Source organism: Amphiura filiformis, chromosome 11 (genome assembly GCF_039555335.1).
Source record: "Amphiura filiformis chromosome 11, Afil_fr2py, whole genome shotgun sequence".
Classification (NCBI taxonomy): Eukaryota; Metazoa; Echinodermata; class Ophiuroidea; order Amphilepidida; family Amphiuridae; genus Amphiura; species Amphiura filiformis.
The window spans coordinates 56,969,533-56,993,379 of NC_092638.1; the positions used below are offsets into that span (position 1 = coordinate 56,969,533).

The 23,847-nt window shown below is 34.3% G+C and overlaps 1 protein-coding gene across 2 annotated transcripts in view; it reads left to right on the forward strand.

Moving 5' to 3' along the window:
- The first annotated feature begins 711 nt into the window (after nucleotides 1-711).
- LOC140165053 (sodium-independent sulfate anion transporter-like) overlaps nucleotides 712-23,847 on the forward strand; it is a 41,701-nt gene continuing 18,565 nt past the window's right edge. For both annotated transcript variants that reach the window (XM_072188468.1, XM_072188469.1), the window contains exons 1-6: nucleotides 712-862; nucleotides 18,271-18,497; nucleotides 18,854-19,070; nucleotides 20,508-20,673; nucleotides 21,341-21,395; nucleotides 23,423-23,522. In XM_072188468.1, coding sequence (XP_072044569.1) covers nucleotides 18,291-18,497; nucleotides 18,854-19,070; nucleotides 20,508-20,673; nucleotides 21,341-21,395; nucleotides 23,423-23,522 — 745 coding nt within the window. In that variant the 5' untranslated portion in view covers nucleotides 712-862; nucleotides 18,271-18,290. The remainder of the gene's footprint in view (nucleotides 863-18,270; nucleotides 18,498-18,853; nucleotides 19,071-20,507; nucleotides 20,674-21,340; nucleotides 21,396-23,422; nucleotides 23,523-23,847) is intronic.

A 23,847-nucleotide genomic window follows, 5' to 3' on the forward strand; every position in this document is an offset into this window, starting at 1 on the left:
AATGAATTAAAACGTGCATTAAAAACAAATGTATGCATGAAATTATATTTATGCACACAAGAAGATGTAAATTTAACGCGATTTAAATGTGCATTTTTGAGATGATTGACACAATCATATAGGAGTTCGGGGAGTGTCATGTGGTAATGTTATCAATGCGCGATTAATTGCAATATGCGCTCAAACTAGTACGCGGCGTGGCGCGCTATGTCCGCAGATTTGCGTAGCGCCATGATTGCGAATGTATTTTATTATTGTAATTCACTTTTGAATGTAATGTCCGACCGTGATGTCGTAAAACTATGGAATGGGAGAAAAGAGAAGAGAGGATAGAGAGAGGAATAAAAGGACTCTAACTAGTCTAAGAATTATGGTAAAACTTCGCCTGATGGTGTGATTTCATAGTTTTATTAAGAAGATAAGCCGGCAGTGAACGTAACATGGTGGCAGCGAACGTAACATCCACCCTCTCGGGCTCTCCACCACCCGCTTGCTACGATCCTGTGCATGTGCCCCATTTCTATGATGATTTATTCCATCGGCCAAAAATACCCTAATCTCATCTTTGTTCAGCCCTCATAATGCTAACTATTATTGCAAATGTGAATATGACGGTAGCCCCCTGTAATTGTTGGAGAAGTCATATGACAATATCCACGTGACATGTTGGGAGGCATATGGTGGTTTCCCTTTCTTCCTTTCATTGCATTTTATTATTGCGATTTACATTCAGCTATCGGAGCTCTAGTTCTATGGTACCAAAGTCACCAAGCGAAAATCATGCAATAAACTTCGTTTGCTCTCATGAAACTGTGTACAGAATGCTGTAAACATTGCTTGATTGACATGATTGATGAGTTGTGTAAGTATGCTATTTCAGTGCACTGCCATTGCCATAATGAGTGAATATGTAACTTTAAGCATGTTTTAAAAACTGAGTGCATGGGTAGAGCATGAGAGTGTGAGTAACTTCAACTCAGTAAGCTTATCAAATGAACATGGACATGGCATGGTGAATTATTGAATAGAATCAGAATCAGTATCTTGATTGATATTGACCTCTCAATCACATAGCTAGGTATAATCAATGTAAACAATACATGTAAGTACACAACACAAATTATACATAAAATCACAAGATAATATTTACAGTTTACCATAATCAAATGCTATAGTATAGTTAAGGCCAAGGGGAATTGAAGTAGTAGATTTGCGTCCAGAACTTTTTGAAATCATGTGCGGCCGTTTTTCATTATTCATTATTCATTATTTTTTTTCCTACTGGGAAGCTTCTCGGAAATAGCACATGGTACCCATGACACGCCCCCTTCCTATACATGACAGCACATGTCAAGTTTAATCGTATCAATTACAGCCCGAGGCATTTATTTTGTATCTCATCAATCCTTCAAAAATTACCATCAAATGATATCATGATTGCAATGTAGGTTTACTCCAGACATGTAAGAGTTCATATATCGCTAAACGTTTTGCAAAAAATTACAAATACAGAAAAAAGATTTTTAATAGTAGGCCTACTGTTTTTATTTTCTGAGACTAAATCTCAAAATAGTCCAATCACATCGCGGGAGCGAAATTCCATTCATAAATGGTCAGGTTCATGAATATTTAATGAGCAGCGATAAATGAGGTCATCGTGCTCGTAAAAGACGACGGGGGATCATCAAAATTCGAATGCAGTGATAAGTGATGCTTGGTGGTGCCTGTCGGCTATCAAGACTCCTTTATTTCTAAATTTCTACCGCGTGTTCGTTTGTGATATCGCCGGCGGGTGAATACGTTTTAACACGTTATTCGAAGTGGATATCGCAGCCGGCATGTACAATGTAAACACGTCACACATGGAGCAGATCTTGTACATGTATGTACAATGTACTGCTGTTGTCCCGGGGTGCAGAGGCCACCGGAGGATTCACTGTGACTTTTGATGACTGCAAAAATGCGTTTGAAGCCCGGTACCCCAGGTCAACATAAAAAGTGGTAACCATGTGTGTTCTAAATTTCGCGGAAAAGGGGTATTTTGTTGACTGAAATCGCGGACCCGCGAAATCGCGAAAAAAGGGGGGTATTCTGAGCATTGTCTCCGCGAAATTTAAAAAAAAAAAAAGGGTATTTCACAGGTTCGTTCGATCGATGTCTTCAGCCCGAGTCTTCAGCCTCCATCCTCTGGCATTTCATTGATTCCGCCCTCAATCGTCACAGCGAGAGCGTCAGAAGGCAGCTTTTTACTATTGGCACGGCGGTTTCCGATATAGTTGTCTAGTGGGTGTTGCCGTATGCTCCCGCACGTTTTAAAGAGAGCTGAATGAGCGACGCGAACATCGATGGTGTCAGATGTAACCGTTTTGGCTGCTGTATACACTTTTCCATGTGGTGAATTGAAAACATTGCGGGAAACATTGGCAGTGATTGGAGCGAATTCTACGACCGACCGAAAGTGATATTTTTCCTTGGTTTTTAATTCTGTTCGAATTCTGATGCATGTAAGTTTTATTTTGTATCGTTGTTTCTCTTCCCTGTTGCACTTGAAGTTTGGCGTGCGCCGGTTCGTTCGTGAAGTAAATAAATCAAAGTAAGCTTACCGGGGCATTTGACATGTGTCAAACTAACAAAGCTGCATTTTGTACTTAATATATTAAAATATTTGGAGTCATTGAAAAGGGTGTCTGGAAATCTTCTCATTGAAAACCTTGAAAAAGGGGGTATTTTTTACCCTGATTTTGTCAGTGATTTGGCAAAAAAAGGGGGGAAAATCCCCGGTAAAATCAATGAAAAATCAGTGAAAAGGGTGGTTTTGAAAAAAGGAAGTTAGGAAGAACACACATGGTTACCACTTTTTATGTTGACCTGGGGTACCGGGGTTTGAAGGCCATTTCTTGCTGCAATACGTATTAATTTTTTATATTTTTATGTTTTACACAAATAATGAAAGTTTACTGAAATAATAAGTTTTTCATGCGGGAGGTTTTGGAGCATGCGGGCGGTGGACGCAAATCTACTTCTTTAATTCCCATGGCCTAACATGGTTATTATTACTCGAGAACTCTAGCTTCGAATTTGCACACGATAGTTACGCATTCGAAGCTAGAGTGCTTTGCTATGGTTTTTCGGTCGGACAGCGGGGCAATTTTTTGCACCGGAGGTTATTTATTCTGGTAATGTTGAAATTTGGATGAAAGTTATTTCGATGAGTCAACTGTATCTTTTGAGCAAGATTTGCCTATTTTGGGCAGTCTAAAATTTTGCTGAAGTGTAATTTTAACAACATTTTTGATGCAATCGCCTGTCGTGATCGGCTGTGTTTACTTCTGAACTTCCATTGCTTTACACGGTGTCATGCTTCAGCGAATCCGACTACATTTTGAATGCTACGGTCTCTAGCCTAGAATCTGAAGCTATCGGTGAGCAAATTCTTGGCTAGACTTCTCGAGCAAAGTTAATAGTAATACGAGCACACACTATGATTGTGTCTATAGTTATACTAAAGTATGTATGCTAATTTGTCGGTCGGACATCCGGGCACGAACCAGCTGACAATAGCACTGGAGTGAAAACAACATTCGCATTCACTGAACTTTGGAGTGTATCACAAGCTATCACACTATTGTGCCCGGTTCGACTCTCTGCAAATAAAAATATGTGATAAGTTGTTTTCACTCCAATGCATGAATGGAAGTGACGTGGCCCCGACCGAGAAAATAAGGAATGCAATATATTATTTTTAAAACATACGGTATATTTAAATGTCATGAGACATCCGTGTAGCAAAAGCACCATCATGACCATAACATATTCAAGAACTAGAGAAATACAATCATATTCCTCTGCACTCATAATTAGAAGGAAAATATCATTATCACTGAGCTTATCATTATATCAATGTCAATATCATAAATTTCCTTTTATTATAATAAGTGTAGGCCTAAGCTTTATTGTATAAAATGATAGTAAAATCATGAAATAATATGATGATTTTAATATCAATATCAATCATGGAAGCTTATCTTTATTCGTGCTATTAATATATTTTTTATAATACATGTAGCTAACTCATGAGCTTATTTTTATACAAGTCAATTCAGAAACCTCAATGCAACGTAGCTCGAGTTAGGTGCGGGATTGTAACTTTTTTTTTATTTTTAGATAATTTGGATAATTTGTGTGTTGTAGCTATTTTTGTGGATCATAATATCTCATATTATCTAAAATATCTGATATTTGTATATTAGGGACTTAGCAAATTTTTTGTGCAATTTTTTACTTAGTAATTGATGGATATTAAGATATTATCGGCTATTTAGCTATTATCTAAATTAGCCAAAATATCTGCTAATTTGGATATTAGCTACAATATCCGATATTTCAGATATTTGTATATTAGGAACTTATAAAATTTTAATTGAATTTTTTTACTTAGTAAGTGATGGATATTAGGATATTATCAGCTATTTTAGCTATTATCTAAATTAGCCAAAATATCTGCTAATTTGGATATTAGCTACAATATCCGCTATATCAGATATTTGTATATTAGGAACTTATAAAATTTTAATTGAATTTTTTTTACTTAGTAAGTGATGGATATTAAGATATTATCAGCTATTTAGCTATTATCTAAATTAGGCAAAATATCTGCTAATTTGGATATTAGCTACAATATCCGCTATATCAGATATTTGTATATGGTCATTTTCACGGTAAAGGGTGTAACTTTGGATTTTTAACATTTTGATCCGTAGTTTTCTAATAAAGCCACAGAATTCCATGATTTTTGGCCACATAAGTCATCTAGTTAGCAGCTACCTTGGGTAGCATAATCATCTTCGGGAGTTACTGCGTTCAGTTTTAGCAGGCTTAAATGTACCTAATATTGCCATTTTGAAAAACTGTAAAAACAGTAACATTTTGTAAAACCCTGTGTTTTCTTCAGTTAGTTCATGGATAATTTTTCTTATCCTGAAAGTACGGTCATATGTTCAGTAAACACTGCCTCATCAGATTAAAGTGTGAACAGCCCTGTATTTTTGAGAACCGGACTTGATATTTGTCGTTTCGAGGCTTCATTTTCCGTTAACAATTGTTAACAAACTTTGTGGGTATAGCTTTGGTTCATAATTCTTGGTTATTTCTTCACTTCTTCTTGATTCATAACAGTTGATATCTTAACTTGAAATGGGTAACAAAAATTAGTTGATTTGCAAGCTTTTAAAATTTTTATAAAATCTTGACTTCAAAGAGCCGATTTTCCGTTAACTTTTTTTTGAAGCCTCCGAAACAAACTGTTCAGCAAGCTTGGGCAAATATAAATAAAAGAGCTCATCCAATCTATTTATCAAAATGTAGCAAAGTAGATCCTCAAGTCACTTGTTTTTAAATCATGGAGATATATATCACCGTTTGAAAATGGGACCCAATACAAACTTTCCGTTAACAATTGAAGCCTCCGAAACAAATGAAGCCTCCGAAACAACAGTAAACTTAATTATCATCTATGCATATCTAAATTGGTATGTTCCATATTGATATCTGCATTGTAATTGTTGCATGATATGTGCAGAATGTCATAAATTTAAAAAAAAATTGATATTATGGTTAATGCTTGAAAAATATACTGATATCCAAGAAAGCCCGTTTGGAGGCTTCACATGCAAATAACACCATACTTAACAAATGGGTGAAAAATTATCATGTTATAAATCTGCAATATCTGCCGCATAGAATCATTGATTCAATACACACAAGAAAATAACAGCTTAGATGATCCCAACAGTGTTGTTTTCAAAAACTACTTCTGCCATGTTTAACCATTGTAAACATGAAGCCTCGAAACAAAAAAAATGACTTGCTGTGATAATTTAATTTTTGTCACAACTGAAATTCAATACTTAGAAGCAAAGCATGAAAATTGGTAATTGTGATATTTTTTACCTATTTTTTCATGTCAACTTGTAGTAGTTAGCCAAATATTTTACTTTTATGATCACCTGTGTTGTTAACTGAAGCCTCCAAACACAAATCGCTTGAATTGCCAATTCTAAAAGATAACTCCAATTTCTGTGAAACTTGGCTGGGAGGTTCCTTTCATCAAGTAGTATTTGTACATGAAGTTAGACATTTAAATTATTTTAGGAACCCAATTAAAACTTAAAAAATATGTTTAAGGTTGGGAAATTTCCATTGCAAATGACCCTTGATGTTAAAAATTTTCAAAATTGCAATTACAAACATAGCAAAACATGGTATAAAATTTAACTTATATCTGTTGACTTACTTTGGAATGGGATTTCACATGTATTCCAGCTTTCATGTCATAATTTTCTGAGCTTATGTAAAATACATTTTTTTTAGTTTTTAACCCAAATGTTATGGAAATGTCAATTTTTTTATCAGAAATCAAAAGGTTTAAGCCTTGAAACACTATTTTACTGGAATTTAAGTTGCTTCTATGCATGATTACAGTAAACAGAAACATATTTAAGTGGTTTGAAATTTTGACCCTAAAAATCAAAAGTTACACCCTTTACCGTGAAAATGACCATATATTAGGAACTTATAAAATTATAATTGAAATTTTTTGACTTAGTAAGTGATGGATATTAAGATATTAGCAGCTATTTAGCTATTATCTAAATTAGCCAAAATATCCGGTAATTTGGATATTAGCTACAATATCCGCTATATCAGATATTTGTATATTAGGAACTTATAAAATTTGAATTGAAATTTTTTGACTTAGTAAGTGATGGATATTAAGATATTAGCAGCTATTAAGATATTATCTAAATTAGCCAAAATATCTGCTAATTTGGATATTAGCTAAAATATCCGCTATATCAGATATTTGTATAATAGGAACTTATAAAATTGTTATTGAAATTTTTTGACTTACTAAGTGATGGATATTAAGATATTAGCGGCTATTTAGCTATTATCTAAATTAGCCAAAATATCTGCTAATTTGGATATTAGCTAAAATATCCGCTATATCAGATATTTGCATATTAGGAACTTATAAAATTGTTATTGAAATTTTTTGACTTAGTAAGTGATGGATATTAAGATATTAGCAGCTATTTAGCTATTATCTAAATTAGCCAAAATATCTGCTAATTTGGATATTAGCTACAATATCCGCTATATCCGCTATTTGTATATTAGGAACTTATAAAATTTGAATTGAAATTTTTTGACTTACTAAGTGATGGATATTAAGATATTAGCGGCTATTTAGCTATTATCTAAATTAGCCAAAATATCTGCTAATTTGGATATTAGCTAAAATATCCGCTATATCAGATATTTGTATATTAGGGACTTACAAAAAAAAAATTGAAATTTTTGTACTTAGTAAGTGATGGATATTAAGCTATTAGCGGCTATTTAGCTATTATCTAAATTAGCCAAAATATCTGCTAATTTGGATATTAGCTAAAATATCCGCTATATCAGATATTTGGATATTATATTGAATTTTTTTACTTAGTAAGTGATGGATATTAAGATATTATCAGATATTTAGCTATTATCTAAAATAGCCAAAATATCTGCTAATTAATATTAGCTCAAGAACGACGCATATATCATGCATGTTGTGTTATTTAGTTCATAAAAGATGTGAAATTAATATGCCTGAGAATCATTTAATGAACAGCCTAGAATGATGGATCATGCATGTTGTCTTCTAGTTCATAATAGTATAATCCTAAACGATGGATATAGTTGAAAAAAGACTTTTAAAGAACGACGCATATTGTATGTGAATGTATTAATGTAAACACCTCAAAAGAAATAAGTCCCCCTCTGAACATGTCGTCATAACATCGTAAGGTTTCGTTTTGTACCAACAAAACTAACTTTGAAATAATTATATGACTGTTTACTAAGTGCTGTGTGAAAATGAGAGATTTCCATGACTTCAGGGCTGAATGAGCCTAAATTGAAGACAAAAAGTGCCCTTTCCAAAAGTCACAAAGTAGGCCTATGCTTGTAACGGCAAGGCGTATTGGGACAAGGAACTGACCATCTTATTCTTACAACTCACTGTGCTGAACTCTGCACCAAGGGAATTTGCATGGCTGAATGATCAAGAATCGATACACATTACAGTAAATGTTCACTTGGTGAGGATTTTAAACTGCACTCAAACACATGGGGTTTTCCATTAGTAACAAGCCATGAATCAACTTTTGTGACAAGCATAGGCCTACTTTGTGACTTTTGAAAAGGGCAGTTTTGCCTTCAATTTAGGCTCATTCAGCCCTGAAGTCATGGAAATCTCTCATTTCACACAGCACTTAGTAAACAGTCATATTATTATTTCAAAGTTAGTTTTGTTGGTACAAAATGAAACCTTACGATGTTGTGACGACATATTCAGAGGGGGACTTATTTCTTTTGAGGTGTTTAGTTATATATACATATACATGTACATGTAGTTGTATGATGATTTCTCATGATGTGTTTTAGTTCATAATCCTAAACGATGGATATAGTTGTAAAATACTTTTAAAGAACGACGCATATTATAGTATACATTAAAGTTGCATATGCATCAAGTTTCCTAAATCATGTATACTGCTGTAAAATCATACTGCAGTTACTGTCCGTATTCCTATACACAATACACAGTGCTCTTACCATTGACGCGTGACCTCTACAAATAGCCTACGTTAAAAGTATGGGGATTTGCCTAGTTAACGTCGCTGTGTGAAAAATAACCGGCCAATATTAAAAGTACTCTTCTAAAGTTCTAGAAAATATAGTTTTGTAACATGTCCTAAAATTTTTAGCTAATTTAGATGTTTGGAAATATGGATATGTAAACGACAGATAACACCAAAAATATGAAGAAATTATTTCCAAACCGTGTTAAGTCTGCAAACCACCATGCTTCTCATTTTCAAGAACGCTGGTTAACAATAAGCACGTATTGTCTCATTTAGTAAACAAAGACCACACAGAATTGTTCTCTAGCGCTCGCTTTATAATCGTTCACCCAACTGAAACTATAATCCGGTAGCATTGCTCCATTATGCGTGTAAAGCAGAAACATATGTTGTGTGTATTTAACCAGATTTAATCAGTTGAGCTGTTTTCAATGAGTGTTATCTTGGTTTAATAGCTTTTAATGGGGTTTAAGTCCTACAAAGGTCGAGGTGAATTCTACTGTAGACATGACTGCATCATGTATTGTAAAGAACGGCGCATACACCTGTACACTAGTGAAATTGCATATTGAACAATATTATGAACAGCCTACATCATGCATGTTGTGTTTTAGTTCATAATGCTACACGATGGATATAGTTGGTAAAGAATTATAAAGAACGATGCATACATCATGCATGTTGTGTCAGTTCATAAAAGATGTGAAATTAATATGCCTGAGAACCATTTAATGAACAGCCTAGAATGGATAATGCATGTTGTCTTCTAGTTCATAGTATAATCCTAAACGATGGATATAGTTGGAAAAAGACTTTTAAAAACGGCGCATATTGTATGTGAATGTATTAATGTAGTTATATATACATATAGGCCTACATGTAGTTGTATGATGATTTCTCATGATGTGTTTTAGTTCATAATCCTAAGCGATGGATATAGTTGTAAAAACTTTTAAAGAACGGCGCATATTATAGTATACATTAAAGTTGCATATGCATCAAGTTTCCTAAATCATGTATACTGCTGTAAAATATTGTAAAAACGCGCATACACCTGTACACTAGTGAAATTGCATATTGAACAATATTATGAACAGCCTACATCATGCATGTTGTGTTTTAGTTCATAATGCTACACGATGGATATAGTTGGTAAAGAATTATAAAGAACGACGCATACATCATGCATCATGCATGTTGTGTTAGTTCATAAAAGATGTGAAATTAATATGCCTGAGAACCATTTAATGAACAGCCTAGAATGGATAATGCATGTTGTCTTCTAGTTCATAAAAGTATAACCCTAAACGATAGATATAGTTGGAAAAGAATTTTAAAGAACGACGCATACATCATGCATGTTGTGTTAGTTCATAAAAGATGTGAAATTAATATGCCTGAGAACTATTTAATGAACAGCCTAGAATGGATCATGCATGTTGTCTTCTAGTTCATAATAGTATAATCCTAAACGATGGATATAGTTGGAAAAGACTTTGAAAGAACGATGCATACTATATTGTACATTAAAGTTGCATATGCATCAAGTTTCCTAAAGCATGTATAGTTGGAAAAAGACTTTTAAAGAACGGCGCATATTGTATTTTACATGTCAGTGTATTTATGGTGATGATGATAATATTGTACATTAAAGTTGCAAAAACTATGAGAGAAAGATGTATCATTTGAAGACTCATATTTGTAAACATAAATATGCAAATTATCCTAATTAGCCATAATAATATCCAAAATATCTAAAATATCCAAATGATCCAAAATAGCCCTAATAATATCCAAATTATCTAAAATATCCAAATATCTGAAATATTCAAATTATCCTAATGACCCATAATAATATGAAAAATATCAGAAATATGCAAATTATCCTAATTAGCCTTAATAATATCCAAAATATCTAAAATATCCAAAATAGCCCTAATAATATCCAAATTATCTAAAATATCCAAATATATATCTGAAATATCCAAATTATCCTAATTAGCCATAATAATATCCAAAATATCTCAAATATCCAAAATAGCCCTAATAATATCCAAATTATCTAAAATATCCAAATATCTGAAATATCCAAATTATCCTAATGACCCATAATAATATGAAAAATATCAAAAATATGCAAATTATCCTAATTAGCCATAATAATATCCAAAATATCTCAAATATCCAAAATAGCCCTAATAATATCCAAATTATCTAAAATATCCAAATATCTGAAATATCCAAATTATCCTTTAATGACCCATAATATGAAAAATATCAGAAATATCCAAATTATCCTAATTAGCCATAATAATATCTAAAATATCCAAATTATCCAAAATAGCCCTAATAATATATCCAAATTATCTAAAATATCCAAATAGCTGAAATATCCAAATTATCCTAATGACCCATAATATGAAAAATATCAGAAATATCCAAATTATCCTAATTAGCCATAATAATATCCAAAATATCTCAAATATCCAAAATAGCCCTAATAATATCCAAATTATCTAAAATATCCAAATTATCCTAATGACCCATAATAATATGAAAAATATCAGAAATATCCAAATTATCCTAATTAGCCATAATAATATCCAAAATATCTAAAATATCTAAATTATCCAAAATAGCCCTAATAATATCCAAATTATCTAAAATATCCAAATAGCTGAAATATCCAAATTATCATAATGACCCATAATAATATGAAAAATATCAGAAATATCCAAATTATCCTAATTAGCCATAATAATATCCAAAATATCTAAAATATCCAAATTATCCAAAAAAGCCCTAATAATATCCATAATAATATGAAAAATATCAGAAATATCCAAATTATTCCTAATTAGCCATAATAATATCCAAAATATCTAAAATATCCAAATTATCCAAAATAGCCCTAATAATATCCAAATTATCTAAAATATCCAAATAGCTGAAATATCCAAATTATCCTAATGACCCATAATAATATGAAAAATATCAGAAATATCCAAATTATCCTAATTAGACATAATAATATCCAAAATATCTAAAATATCCAAATTATCCAAAATAGCCCTAATAATATCCAAATTATCTAAAATATCTGAAATATCCAAATTATCCTAATGACCCATAATAATATGAAAAATATCAGAAATATCCAAATTATCCTAATTAGCCATAATAATATCTAAAATATCCAAATTATCCAAAATAGCCCTAATAATATCCAAATTATCTAAAATATCCAAATAGCTGAAATATCCAAATTATCATGACCCATAATATGAAAAATATCAGAAATATCCAAATTATCCTTATTAGCCATAATAATATCCAAAATATCTAAAATATCCAAATTATCCAAAATAGCCCTAATAATATCCAAATTATCTAAAATATCCAAATAGCTGAAATATCCAAATTATCCTAATGACCCATAATAATATGAGAAATATCCAAATTATCCTAATTAGCCATAATAATATCCAAAATATCCAAATTATCCAAAATAGCCCTAATAATATCCATAATAATATGAAAAATATCAGAAATATCCAAATTATCCTAATTAGCCATAATAATATCCAAATTATCCTAAATAGCCCTAATAATATACAAAATATCTAAAATATCAAAATTATCCTAAATAGCCATAATAATATCCAAAATATCTAAAATATCCTAATATCTAAAATATCCAAATTATCCTAATTAGCCACAATAATATCCAAAATATCCAAATTATCCAAAATAGCCCTAATAATAGCCAAATTATCTAAAATATCCAAATATCTGAAATATCCAAATTATCCTCATGACCCATACTAATATGAAAAATATAACAAATATCCAAATTATCCTAATTAGCCATAATAATATCCAAAATATCTAAAATATCTTAATTAGCCATAATATCTAAAATATCCAAATATCTGACATATATAAATATCCATAATATCCTTGATAATATCCAAATTATCTAAAATATCCAAATATCCAAAATATCAGTAGGTGCAACTATTATCCAAATTATCCATAATATCCTTTAATAATATCCAAATATCTTAATAGCTAATAGCTGAAGCTAATTGGATATTTGTCAGGATATTTTAGATAGTTACAATCCCGCACCTTAATGCGTAGCTCAAGCCTCGAGATACTCTACGGCAGGGCTCCGCCAAATAGCGTAGCCTTGCAGCCACATGTGCGCGCCGTGGCTTCCCAGTGGCATTTGGCGCCGTTTAGATTTAAAAATAAATAAATAAACAATGCGATTCCCATGTTATCCTTGTAAAGACAGGCTAAAATAGTACAAAATGTTGCACCAAATGGCGTCATTTGCACCTCAAATTAAAAAAAAATCGATAGCTTCACAGGGGGGAAACCCCCCTCTGACTCCCCCCGCGAATTCGCAGCCATTGAGTGGCGCTTTGTAGTTTTTTTTAAATTTCATGTGGCGCTTCAACAAATCTATTTGAGGAAGCCTGCTCTACGGTATCTAAAATACAGGTTTACATTTTATTATCTTACATTATCTTGCTGCATTTCAGCTAGAGTGCCATAGGTAGAAAACTTGTTTTTTTTAATGAGAACAATATACAAACATATAATCTCTTCATGACTTCAGTGACATGATCTCGATGGCTATTATTTCTGTATGTATACACCATCATCACCATGTCCTGCAGTGAAGTGAGAGAGAATTGAATAGATGCGTGTTCGTCACAACAGAAATTAGAAATTAGCATCTCATGAATGCGCAACCAATTAGATCATATAGAAAACCCACTTTTAAACAGGATTGGCTCGTGTCTGATGCAACTAGCTGCTGAGTGCTGGATCTAGCGGAATTCAAACCCAGCTCAAATAAAGTTCGCAACGCAAACTCAGGCGGCATAGGACACGCATAACACGGACGTCTGAGGCTGGCGAAGATACAGGGCTGACAGCCCCATTCACAATACACGGTTAGCGATTATAAATGGACAATTAACATACTTGCAGTGGGGTACTTTGCAGAACCCCAAGCGGTTTTAGAGTAAGATAATTTTGCTTTGACACCACATAACAAATTTAGAATTGTTTGTGAAGATTTCATGATTATGTGTTAATCCAATGGCGGCGTCAAAAATAGCGATATCGCATCCACCATCATCTGGCAAACTTAAAAAAAACGGGCAATAGCAGACATGTCATTATGGGTTAGGGCTCTCAACTAACGGGTAATTATGTACTCGGGTACCCGATTGAATTTTCGGGCGGGAATCCGGGTACCCGAAAATACGAAAAAAAAAAATCAAAAAAAAAAATATATATTTTTTTCTTCTTTTTCTTTCTAAGTTTTCGGCGACTTTGGAGAACCACTGGACCTATTCTGAAATGCTAAGATCATTAGGATCATTCACAGTTAATTTGAAAAAAAAATTGAAAAAATTACGACAAAATTACAGTTTGTTATTCTTAATATGTAAACCACAAACTTATGTTTACCTCTTCATCTATCACATATTATAAATGCATTGGTTTTCCATGCATTTATAATATGTAATATATGAAGAGGTAAATATTAGTTTTGTGGTTTACATAGCAAGGTTAACAAACTGTAATTTTTCGTTTTTTTTCAAATTTTTTCAAATTACCAGTAAGTGATCCTAGCACTTCAGAATAGGTCCAGTGGTTCTCTAAAGTCGCCGAAAACTTTGAAAAAAAATTATTAAAAAAAAAAAAAAATTCGGACCCGGGTAGGCCAAGAACGGGCGGGAACTCGGGTACCCGGGAATTGGTGAGAGCCTTATTATGGGTATGACATTTTCGTACATGGTGCTGCCCTATTGTGCAGAGCTACATGCACTACGGTACATGGGTTCCCTGTACTAGCTCATATCTGACAGTCATGCCTATGATCATGTGGATTTGATCGAGAAATCTATCTTCTAGCTCCACTATCTGTCTATCACGACGACACAATAGTTACTGTACACGTGCAAAAGATAGAGAGCCCAAGTACAGCACTTTCTGTTGAGGGGAGCGTGGCCTGAGCGGTTAAGGTGTTGGACTGTGAAACCCAGTGTCCCAGGTTCAAAATCTGAATACAATGTAGGTCTGCTTGAGCTTGTACTCTACTTGCTTAGTGCTTCGGAGGTCATGTGTATATAAAACACAGTCACATAAAACCGAGATCTCGAGTTTCATCAAAACTCAAAGCATCTTTCACAGGTATTTTAGTACATCATTGGGTATTACAATCATGCAAAAAGAAGAAACTCAAGAAAAATTGAGGGCGTCGCTGATCGCATCACAAATGATGGTACTCAGTAACATCTCGCGCATGTTGGTTTTTAGACAGATTAATTCTTGCCATTATTAGCACTGATGTACTCTTGTGTAGATTACGACAATGCACTTCTTTTAGGATCTAACCACGCAGACCTTGCCAAACTTCATTGTTTACAAAACTGGGCTGTTAAACTCATTCACAGTGCCAACAAATGTGATCATGCCACATCATACCTGAAACAGTTGCATTCATTAATTGCCTCTCTAGGAAAGCATCCAATTTAAAAATTTTGGTTATTGTTTTTTTAGTGTATAAGTTACATTGCTCCGTCATATCTTGTCAACATGTACGGACGCACACAAATTTTGTGGGATGTGCATTTCTCGACCAGGTTTTATATAGTTGTGCGTCGATCTGATGCAGAGTTTTTGAAGGCTCGCGGGAGCCTTGCTTCAAACTTGATTACTTGACATCGTTTCGTACTGGCTTAATTGTGCTCATCTGCTGTAGTACACGCTATATTCATCCATGGAAGCTCCAATCAGCTGTATGCTGATAGATCATTTTATCATTTTTTACAGCGTCAACTCTCATGCATTTGGCGTGAGTTTTGGACACTTTCTCACACCTATAAAATTTCACATGTTGTCCACATATTTAGTGAAATACCAGACCCATAATGCCCATAAAATACTCGTAAGACCCAGTTTAGCATTAGTTAGATAAATTTGAGGATACTACTCCCCCTCAATCTTGAACATCCTGACAAAAACAATTGGAGTCCACAATTAACTTTTCTTTAGTCAATTTGGGAAAATATTGCCTGTCAGTGGGACGATTACAATTCTCACTCTACGTATTAATTTAAGCAATTCTGCAAAGTTGACAGCCCTGGGATATCAAGCAGTAGTCAAACTTGGTTTGTATGTAAACGGATGATGACAATAATAACTCAAATGCCTCCTTTGGGTTGGTTGGATCACATTGTTTTTGATTGTTGTGTGGGAATTTTCAAGTTTGATATTCAAAACACAGTATTATATAAATAGTATTATAACCCACCTAAGCAAACAGAAATTCAGAATGTATTTGATATAGTGTAAGTAAATATTTATACAACCACCAACTGGACATGTAGTTTCGGTTTAAAGATGTATGTACATTTCAAGGTGAAAGAGTGTCATGAACTGTAAAATCAGTGTATGTGTGCCACAATGTTGGCAAGGTTAAGGGCGCATTACTCCAAATCACTACGCAAAAGGTGCAACTGGAGAAGATTAGGTGTCTTCTGTATCTAATTTTTTGATGCGAATGGAATGATCTGATAAGGCTGATAGCATTTTGATCACTGACTAATTAAGTTTTAAAAATTGATATTACATGTACCGGTACGAGAAAAGTATTCCGCGAGAATACGAGTAAGCTGTTTCCAGGTTTGTTTGACATGGCCAGGTTTTGTTGGCATTCAGTAAAAAGCTGAATGTAAATGTATGAAGATATATCAGATAGCTGAAGCTCAAATGAAAATTTGGTTTTTATGCAGTAATATCAAAGTAAATTAAAAATATTGTCACACTGAGTAATGGCTTAATGAAAAAGTTTATTTTTACATGCTTTTCAATAGGCGGTGTGCACCCTTAAAACACATAGCCTTTTATACTTGCTCCTGAAGTCATTCAACTCTTTCAGTGTACTTTGAAACTAATATTTTTTAATTGTAATGAGCAAGTACATGTATATATCATCTAGACCGTGGCTCTAAAGGTGGCCCAAAGTCCAGATCCGGCCTGCACACTTGGTGGTTGGATTGGACTTTGAGCAGCTCTTTTGGCACACATTTTTAAAATGTCAATCAGCGTGTTTATACTGATGAGCACCTTGCATTACCGCGCTTTCACCTTCACCCACATTTTAATCATTTCACCTTAATCGGGTCGTTTCTACTGCCAAATTGCAGGGTAGCAATTCACTACCTATATTTAGTGGGGAAGGCGTATGTCCAGAAAATAGTTTTTGTGACCGTCAAGGTCAAATTTTGAATGCTCGCACTGTATTGTAGTAGGCTAACTTCCGGTATCACCCGCAAAATCGTCACCTGAACTGTTTCTACTGCAAATATTACCACCAATATATTAACTACTTCAGAAGGTGGTTGACAGATTCACTCGCATCACCGCGCATTCACAAACAATTTTCTCCAAAAATGAGCATTTTGGCCCAAATTTGACCTCATAGTTTTTGCCATTCTAAATATGTGCCCATCCACCACAAACTGGTCGTAAAGTCGGCATTTTCCATTTTGAGATAAATCAAAAACAGTATATGGATTTCTATGTAAAATATATTTGGAATTTGACCTTTGATGAACCATAACTTCACTTTCAAATGTCCGATGAAGCTGGTTCAGGTGTCATTTTAAAGCTGAAAGTGAATTTTTTCAAAATCTGCAATAAACAGAAAGTGACCTAGAGCCGACTTTACTACCACTTTGTGGTGGATGGTCACATACATGTATATGTATTTTTATATACTTTAAATCAACAATTTGGCAGTTATGAGGCCAGAAAGTTTTAATAATTCCAAGACCACCATTCAATGTAAGTGTTCAGACATCCAGACTAAAATATATGCAAAACACACAAAAAGTGTTCCTTACAAATTGCAAACTTCACTGACCCTCAGTGAAATACTGTGCAAGAGTCCTCAGTGTTTTCTACAAGCATTACCCACAAGGCTCTTTGATCTGAAATTGTGAAAGAGCTTATTATTATTACTTTTTGCCTACCCCCCCTGGCCCCCACACATGTGTGGGGCTTATGTTATCATCCAAATGGTTGTTTGTTTCATTCTTTGTTTCTTTCTCTGTTTGGCTGTCCGGCGGAAGCAAATTCATTAATCCACTTTGCAGCTCCAGCACAATAACTTCAGGATCAACTTCATGGTGATAGGATATGGTGGCCTGATGTGCTGTATAGTTTTGTGTCATGTTATTTGCATATTTTATGAATATTAATGAGCTTATTTGTATAATTTGCCTACATTTTCATTAATCCACTCTGCAGCTGAAACACAATAACTGATCAACTTCAAATTTGGTATGTGGATTGGATATGGTGGTCTGATGTCCTGTATAGTTTGTATCATGTTATTTGCAAATTTATGAATTTTAATAAGCTTATTTGCATATTGCATATTATTTGTATAATTTACAAATCTCTGTTATTACATACCTCTGTGTGGGGACCACCTTAATTACGAACTGCGTAATTCTAGTCTGAACCTTGATTTACTATTGTGTTTTTACAGGTCATCAACAGACCTAGGATATGGATGATGTTAGAGTGGCACTACGGGATGGAGCTGCTAACTACTGTTCACTGAGCGCATGGAAGAGAAGATTCCCCTTGTCCATATGGCTCCCGAAGTATAAAGCAAGCTACTTATTATCAGATATTATTGCAGGATTTACAGTAGGACTGACGGTGATACCGCAAGCTTTGGCTTATGCCAGCATCGCTAAACTACATATTCAGGTAAAGCAGGGCTCAACAGGGGCAAAGGGTAATTTTCACAAACAAAATCCAAAAATATTTGAGTACAAACACTGCTAGGTCATGCTTCTCTCTGACCTACCTTAAATCCTATACCATTTATCATCCTCATGTGGCAGTGACGTCAGTGCGCGTATCATTGGGTACAGCTTCAAATCGCTAGTGTTCGTACACACCAACAAGCTTAAATAATAAATATGCCACATAGATGCATACACGATACAGCTGCCTCGGCGCGTTGATGTCACTGCCACATCAGGGTGGAAAATGGTATACTTCCGGTTGCTTCTATTGTCAAAATGTGGCTTTTTAAAAATTAATTTGTTTTGAATTCCCAGTATGGATTGTATTCTGCCTTCATGGGCTGCTTTGTCTACTTCTTCCTGGGTACCTCAAAAGACGTCTCGGTTGGACCAACAGCCATCATGTCTCTTCTTGTTTCCATGTACGGTGAGAAGGATCCTAACGACAAGGAGCTTCACTTACCGGAGTATGCAGTCCTGATGGCATTCATCTGTGGATGTATACAATTTGCTTTGGGGTTTTTTCATTTAGGTAAGTACTTACATTGGTCTTGGAAGCAGAGGAGGGAAAACAGTGGGTTATTCCAGTTGAAATCCATACCCCCTATGGAGTGTAAATTTCAAATGGAGTCACCCATTCCATTCGGGTAACCTTCATTTGAAAGGTCATGTCTTCCATAGGGGGTGTACGGATTGGATTTCAACTGGAATAGCATGTACAGTGAGATTAAAAAGAAGAGCCTTAACTTCAATATTGTCATTCACAGGCCAAAATAGTGAATTATAGATTAATAAATGCGTATCACTTAGCTTGTTGAGAGTAAATTGTACAAAATAATGCACATGTACTGAGATGTACTCGTGCGTCTAATGCACTCGCCCCATGAGCCCCGAACATACAGTACAAGTGCATTATTTTGTACAATATCTCGAGCAACAAGTGATACGCATTTATTAACCTATTTCATACACAAGAAAAAACAAACATGATTTTTGCTATATTTATAACAAAATTGTCACTAAAAATATTGGAAAATACGAGCAAATATAAATGCACAACCCGCAAGATAGAAAAATGAATCAATCCTAGGCGATGCGAACGTGTGCGAAAGCACTGCGCGTAGCACACGAAGTGCGCGCCCGTGCAATTATACAATTTTCATGCACTCCGCGTATTTTTCTAACAGCTTTTCTGATTAGCTATATGTGATTCCAAGAATGTAGGAACTTCCATTAGTACGCTCAACTTTTTTAAACACTGGCAATTGTGTCATTATTGGGTATTTTAAATGTGAAAACAACATCTAAAGATATGAGAGCTTCTCTATTTCAACTGATAGGGCCTAACAAAAATAATGTTTTGTTTAATTGTAACATGCTGAAAAAAATGAGAGTTGGTGAGTAGGGAAAAAAAAATTTGTGGAAAAGTTTTGTATCTGTTCTAAAACAAAAATCATATGTCGTGGAAAAATAAAAGCTACCTGAATGTTTTTCTGGTATTAACATGTAAATATATACATTTATATATTGTACATATTATATGGAAATAAATAGAAACTATAAGTTTTACTATACTTTGTAGATGGTTGATTACACTCCAGAAAACGAAAGATTTCCCCTAGATGTGCCAACTGCTCATTGCTATAAACTGCCCTCACCGTTACCATACACCTTTGCCATTAATCTTAAATAACTCTGTCTTTCCTTGAGAGCTTTACCCTATATAAGTGTACTATTCATTGGTTCACCTCAAGTTCGGTGACGTCAATGTTTTTTGCAATTGCGCTGCCAGCGTGTCAACATGCCACCCTTGTACGTGTGCGTGTACGCTCTATGCAATAAACATTAGGTGCTTGATACTGTGACCAGCGAAATACGCACCTACGACTACGTCACTACCGAATTTGAGGTGAACCAATGTATATCCCTGACTTACACATCCTCACAATTTTTGTCATGCAACTTTCAGGTGCTCTGACAGGGTTTATATCTAGTGCTGTAATAGCAGGTTTTACCTCCGCATCAGCTATCACCATAGCGATGGGTCAAGTTAAACACATCTTGGGTCAGTCTTTCCATGGAGACACATTCCTAGATGATATTATCCTCACCTTTAAGCACATCAAAGAAGTCAAGTAAGTAAATGTAATACTCTACAGGTGTTTTTATGGACTTGGCTGCACTTATAAATGTGTACCCATTGTGCTTTATGTACAACATGACCATAGTGATGTGCTCCATCCACATGCAGCTCAAACCAATCTCATTGGCATAGTGCAAACAGCACTGATCTCATCAAAGTTCAGATAATTATAACTCCATGGGCAAAATTTGGGATTTTTTTCAAAATATTGTTACAAGTCGGAAACACTCAAGGTCAAAATTTGGAAACACTCAAGGTCAAAATTTGAACTTGAGAAACAAAAGATAGAAATGGAAAAAGAAGAAAAAGCATAAAAGCTGCAAATGGAAGCACATTTGAAAGAAAAAAGAAATCAAGGCACAATGCAAGTTTCAACAAGAGAAGACAAACTAGGTGAAAAATACTCATCAGGTTTCTCCTCAAAGTTAGACTTTGATGTCAATCAATCAAATTTATTTGTAGATAATTATTTTCAACACTTTCGAAATGGCCTAAAGACTAGACCGGGGCATAGTTACTTTTGCGGGCATAAAACTATGCCCACGCTTTTAACCAATCAGATGGTGGGAATTTTTAGATGAGGTGTATAATGAACACTGTTTTATTGGACTTGTTGATACTAATTACTTATGTTAAAATCTTGTGTATTTTCCTTTCAGTGGTTGGGATGTGTTATTAGGTGTCTCCAGCATGGTGATTTTATATTTACTGCAGGTAAGAAATGTGCTATTCCAGTTGAAATCCATACACCCCCTGTGGAAGACATGACCTTAATCTCCCACACAGGGAGTGTGAATTTCAAATGGGGTTAGCTGGATGGGTGACTCCATTTGAAATCTGTGTCTTGTCTGCTGTATGCATTTTAACTGGAAAAGCCCAACATAGCGAACCTTAATTTTGACATAGCAAAGATTCAATGTATCAAACCTTGGACATAGAGAACCTTATTTTTGACATACCAAAGTTTCGACATATCAAACCTTGGACATAGAGAACCTTATTTTTGACATACCAAAGTTTTGATGAATCAAACCTTAGACATAGAGGACTTTATTTTTGACAAAGCAAAGTTTTGATGTATCAAATCTTGGACATAGCGAACCTTATTTTTGACATGCCAAAGTTGTGATGTATCAAACCTTGGACATAGCGAACTTTATTTTTGACATGCCACAGTTTTGATGTATCAAACCTTGGACATAGAGGACCTTATTTTTGACATAAGAAAGTTTTGTTGTATCAAACCTTGGACATAGAGGACCTTATTTTTGACATAAAGTTTTGATGTATCAAACCTTGGACATAGCGAACCTTATTTTTGACATGCCAAAGTTGTGATGTATCAAACCTTGGACATAGCGAACTTTATTTTTGACATGCCACAGTTTTGATGTATCAAACCTTGGACATAGAGAACCTTATTTTTGACATACCAAAGTTTTGTTGTATCAAACCTTGGACATAGAGGACCTTATTTTTGACATAAAGTTTTGATGTATCAAACCTTGGACATAGCGAACCTTATTTTTGACATGCCAAAGTTGTGATGTATCAAACCTTGGACATAGCGAACTTTATTTTGACATGCCACAGTTTTGATGTATCAAACCTTGGACATAGAGGACCTTATTTTGACATAAGAAAGTTTTGTTGTATCAAACCTTGGACATAGAGGACCTTATGTTTGACATAAAGTTTTGATGTATCAAACCTTGGACATAGCGAACCTTATTTTTGACATGCCACAGTTGTGATGTATCAAACCTTGGACATAGCGAACTTTATTTTTGACATGCCACAGTTTTGATGTATCAAACCTTGGACATAGAGGACCTTATTTTTGACATAAGAAAGTTTTGTTGTATCAAACCTTGGACATAGAGGACCTTATTTTTGACATAAAGTTTTGATGTATCAAACCTTGGACATAGAGGTCCCTATTTTTGACATAGTAAAGTTTCAACATATCAAACCTTAGACAAAGTGTATATAATTTTTGACACAAAGTTTCAACATATCAAACCTTGGACATAGCGAACCTTATTTTTGACATACCAAAGTTTTGATGTATCACACCATGGACATAGCGAACCTTATTTTTGACACACCAAGGTTTTGATGTATCACACCATGGACATAGCGAACCTTATTTTTGACATACCAAAGTTTCAACATATCAAACATTGGACATAGAGGACCTTATTTTTGACATATCAAACCTTGGACATAGAATAGCAAAGTTTTGACATACATGTATCAAACCTTGGACATATCGTATCTTATTTTTGACATACCAAAGTTGTGACATATCGAACCTTGGACATAGCTAACCTTATTTTTGACATACCAAAGTTTCGATGTATCAAACCTTGGACATAGCGTACCTTATTTTTGACACACCAAGGTTTTGATGTATCACACCATGGACATAGCGTACCTTATTTTGGACATACCAAGGTTTCGACACATCAAACATTGGACATAGAGGACCTTATTTTTGACATAGCAAAGTTTTGACATATCAAATCTTGAACATAGCGAACCTTTGATATAGCAGACTGTTAATTTACCATACGGATATGCCTCCTTCAAGGAAAAGAATCATTAATTAGATATAATTTAGCATGAAACAATTATAGAAATTTGAACCCCTGACCTATTAATCGAGCTTGAATATTTCTTGAATGTCCAGTGTGCTATTTTGTTTCTAAACTGAATGTTTTAATTTTGTTTTAATATAGAAAGTGAAAAATGATGCTGTAAAATGGGAGAAAGATGAGGATTACACACCGACCACATCAAAGCTACTAGCATGGAAATTCTTGTGGTTTGTTGGCACAAGTAAGGAAATTATACTGTGACCCTGATGGGCTATTCCAGTTGAAATCCATACACCCCGTATGGAAGACATGACCTTTATCTCCCATACAGGGGGGTGTAGATTTCAAATGGAGTCACCCATTCAGGGAACCCCATCTAAGCCTTTCCAGGGACCAATAAATCATTATCTTTTTTTGCGCTGTGGGAAATGGCGCAATATAAAAGCCCAGTGTATGTATATCTTATGGTCTAATTTTGAGTTTGTTTCTAAATATACATTGATATACTTTAAAGCGCACCTTGAACTTAATTTAAAGCAGCGTGCTTTCCAAACCATAATTGTACG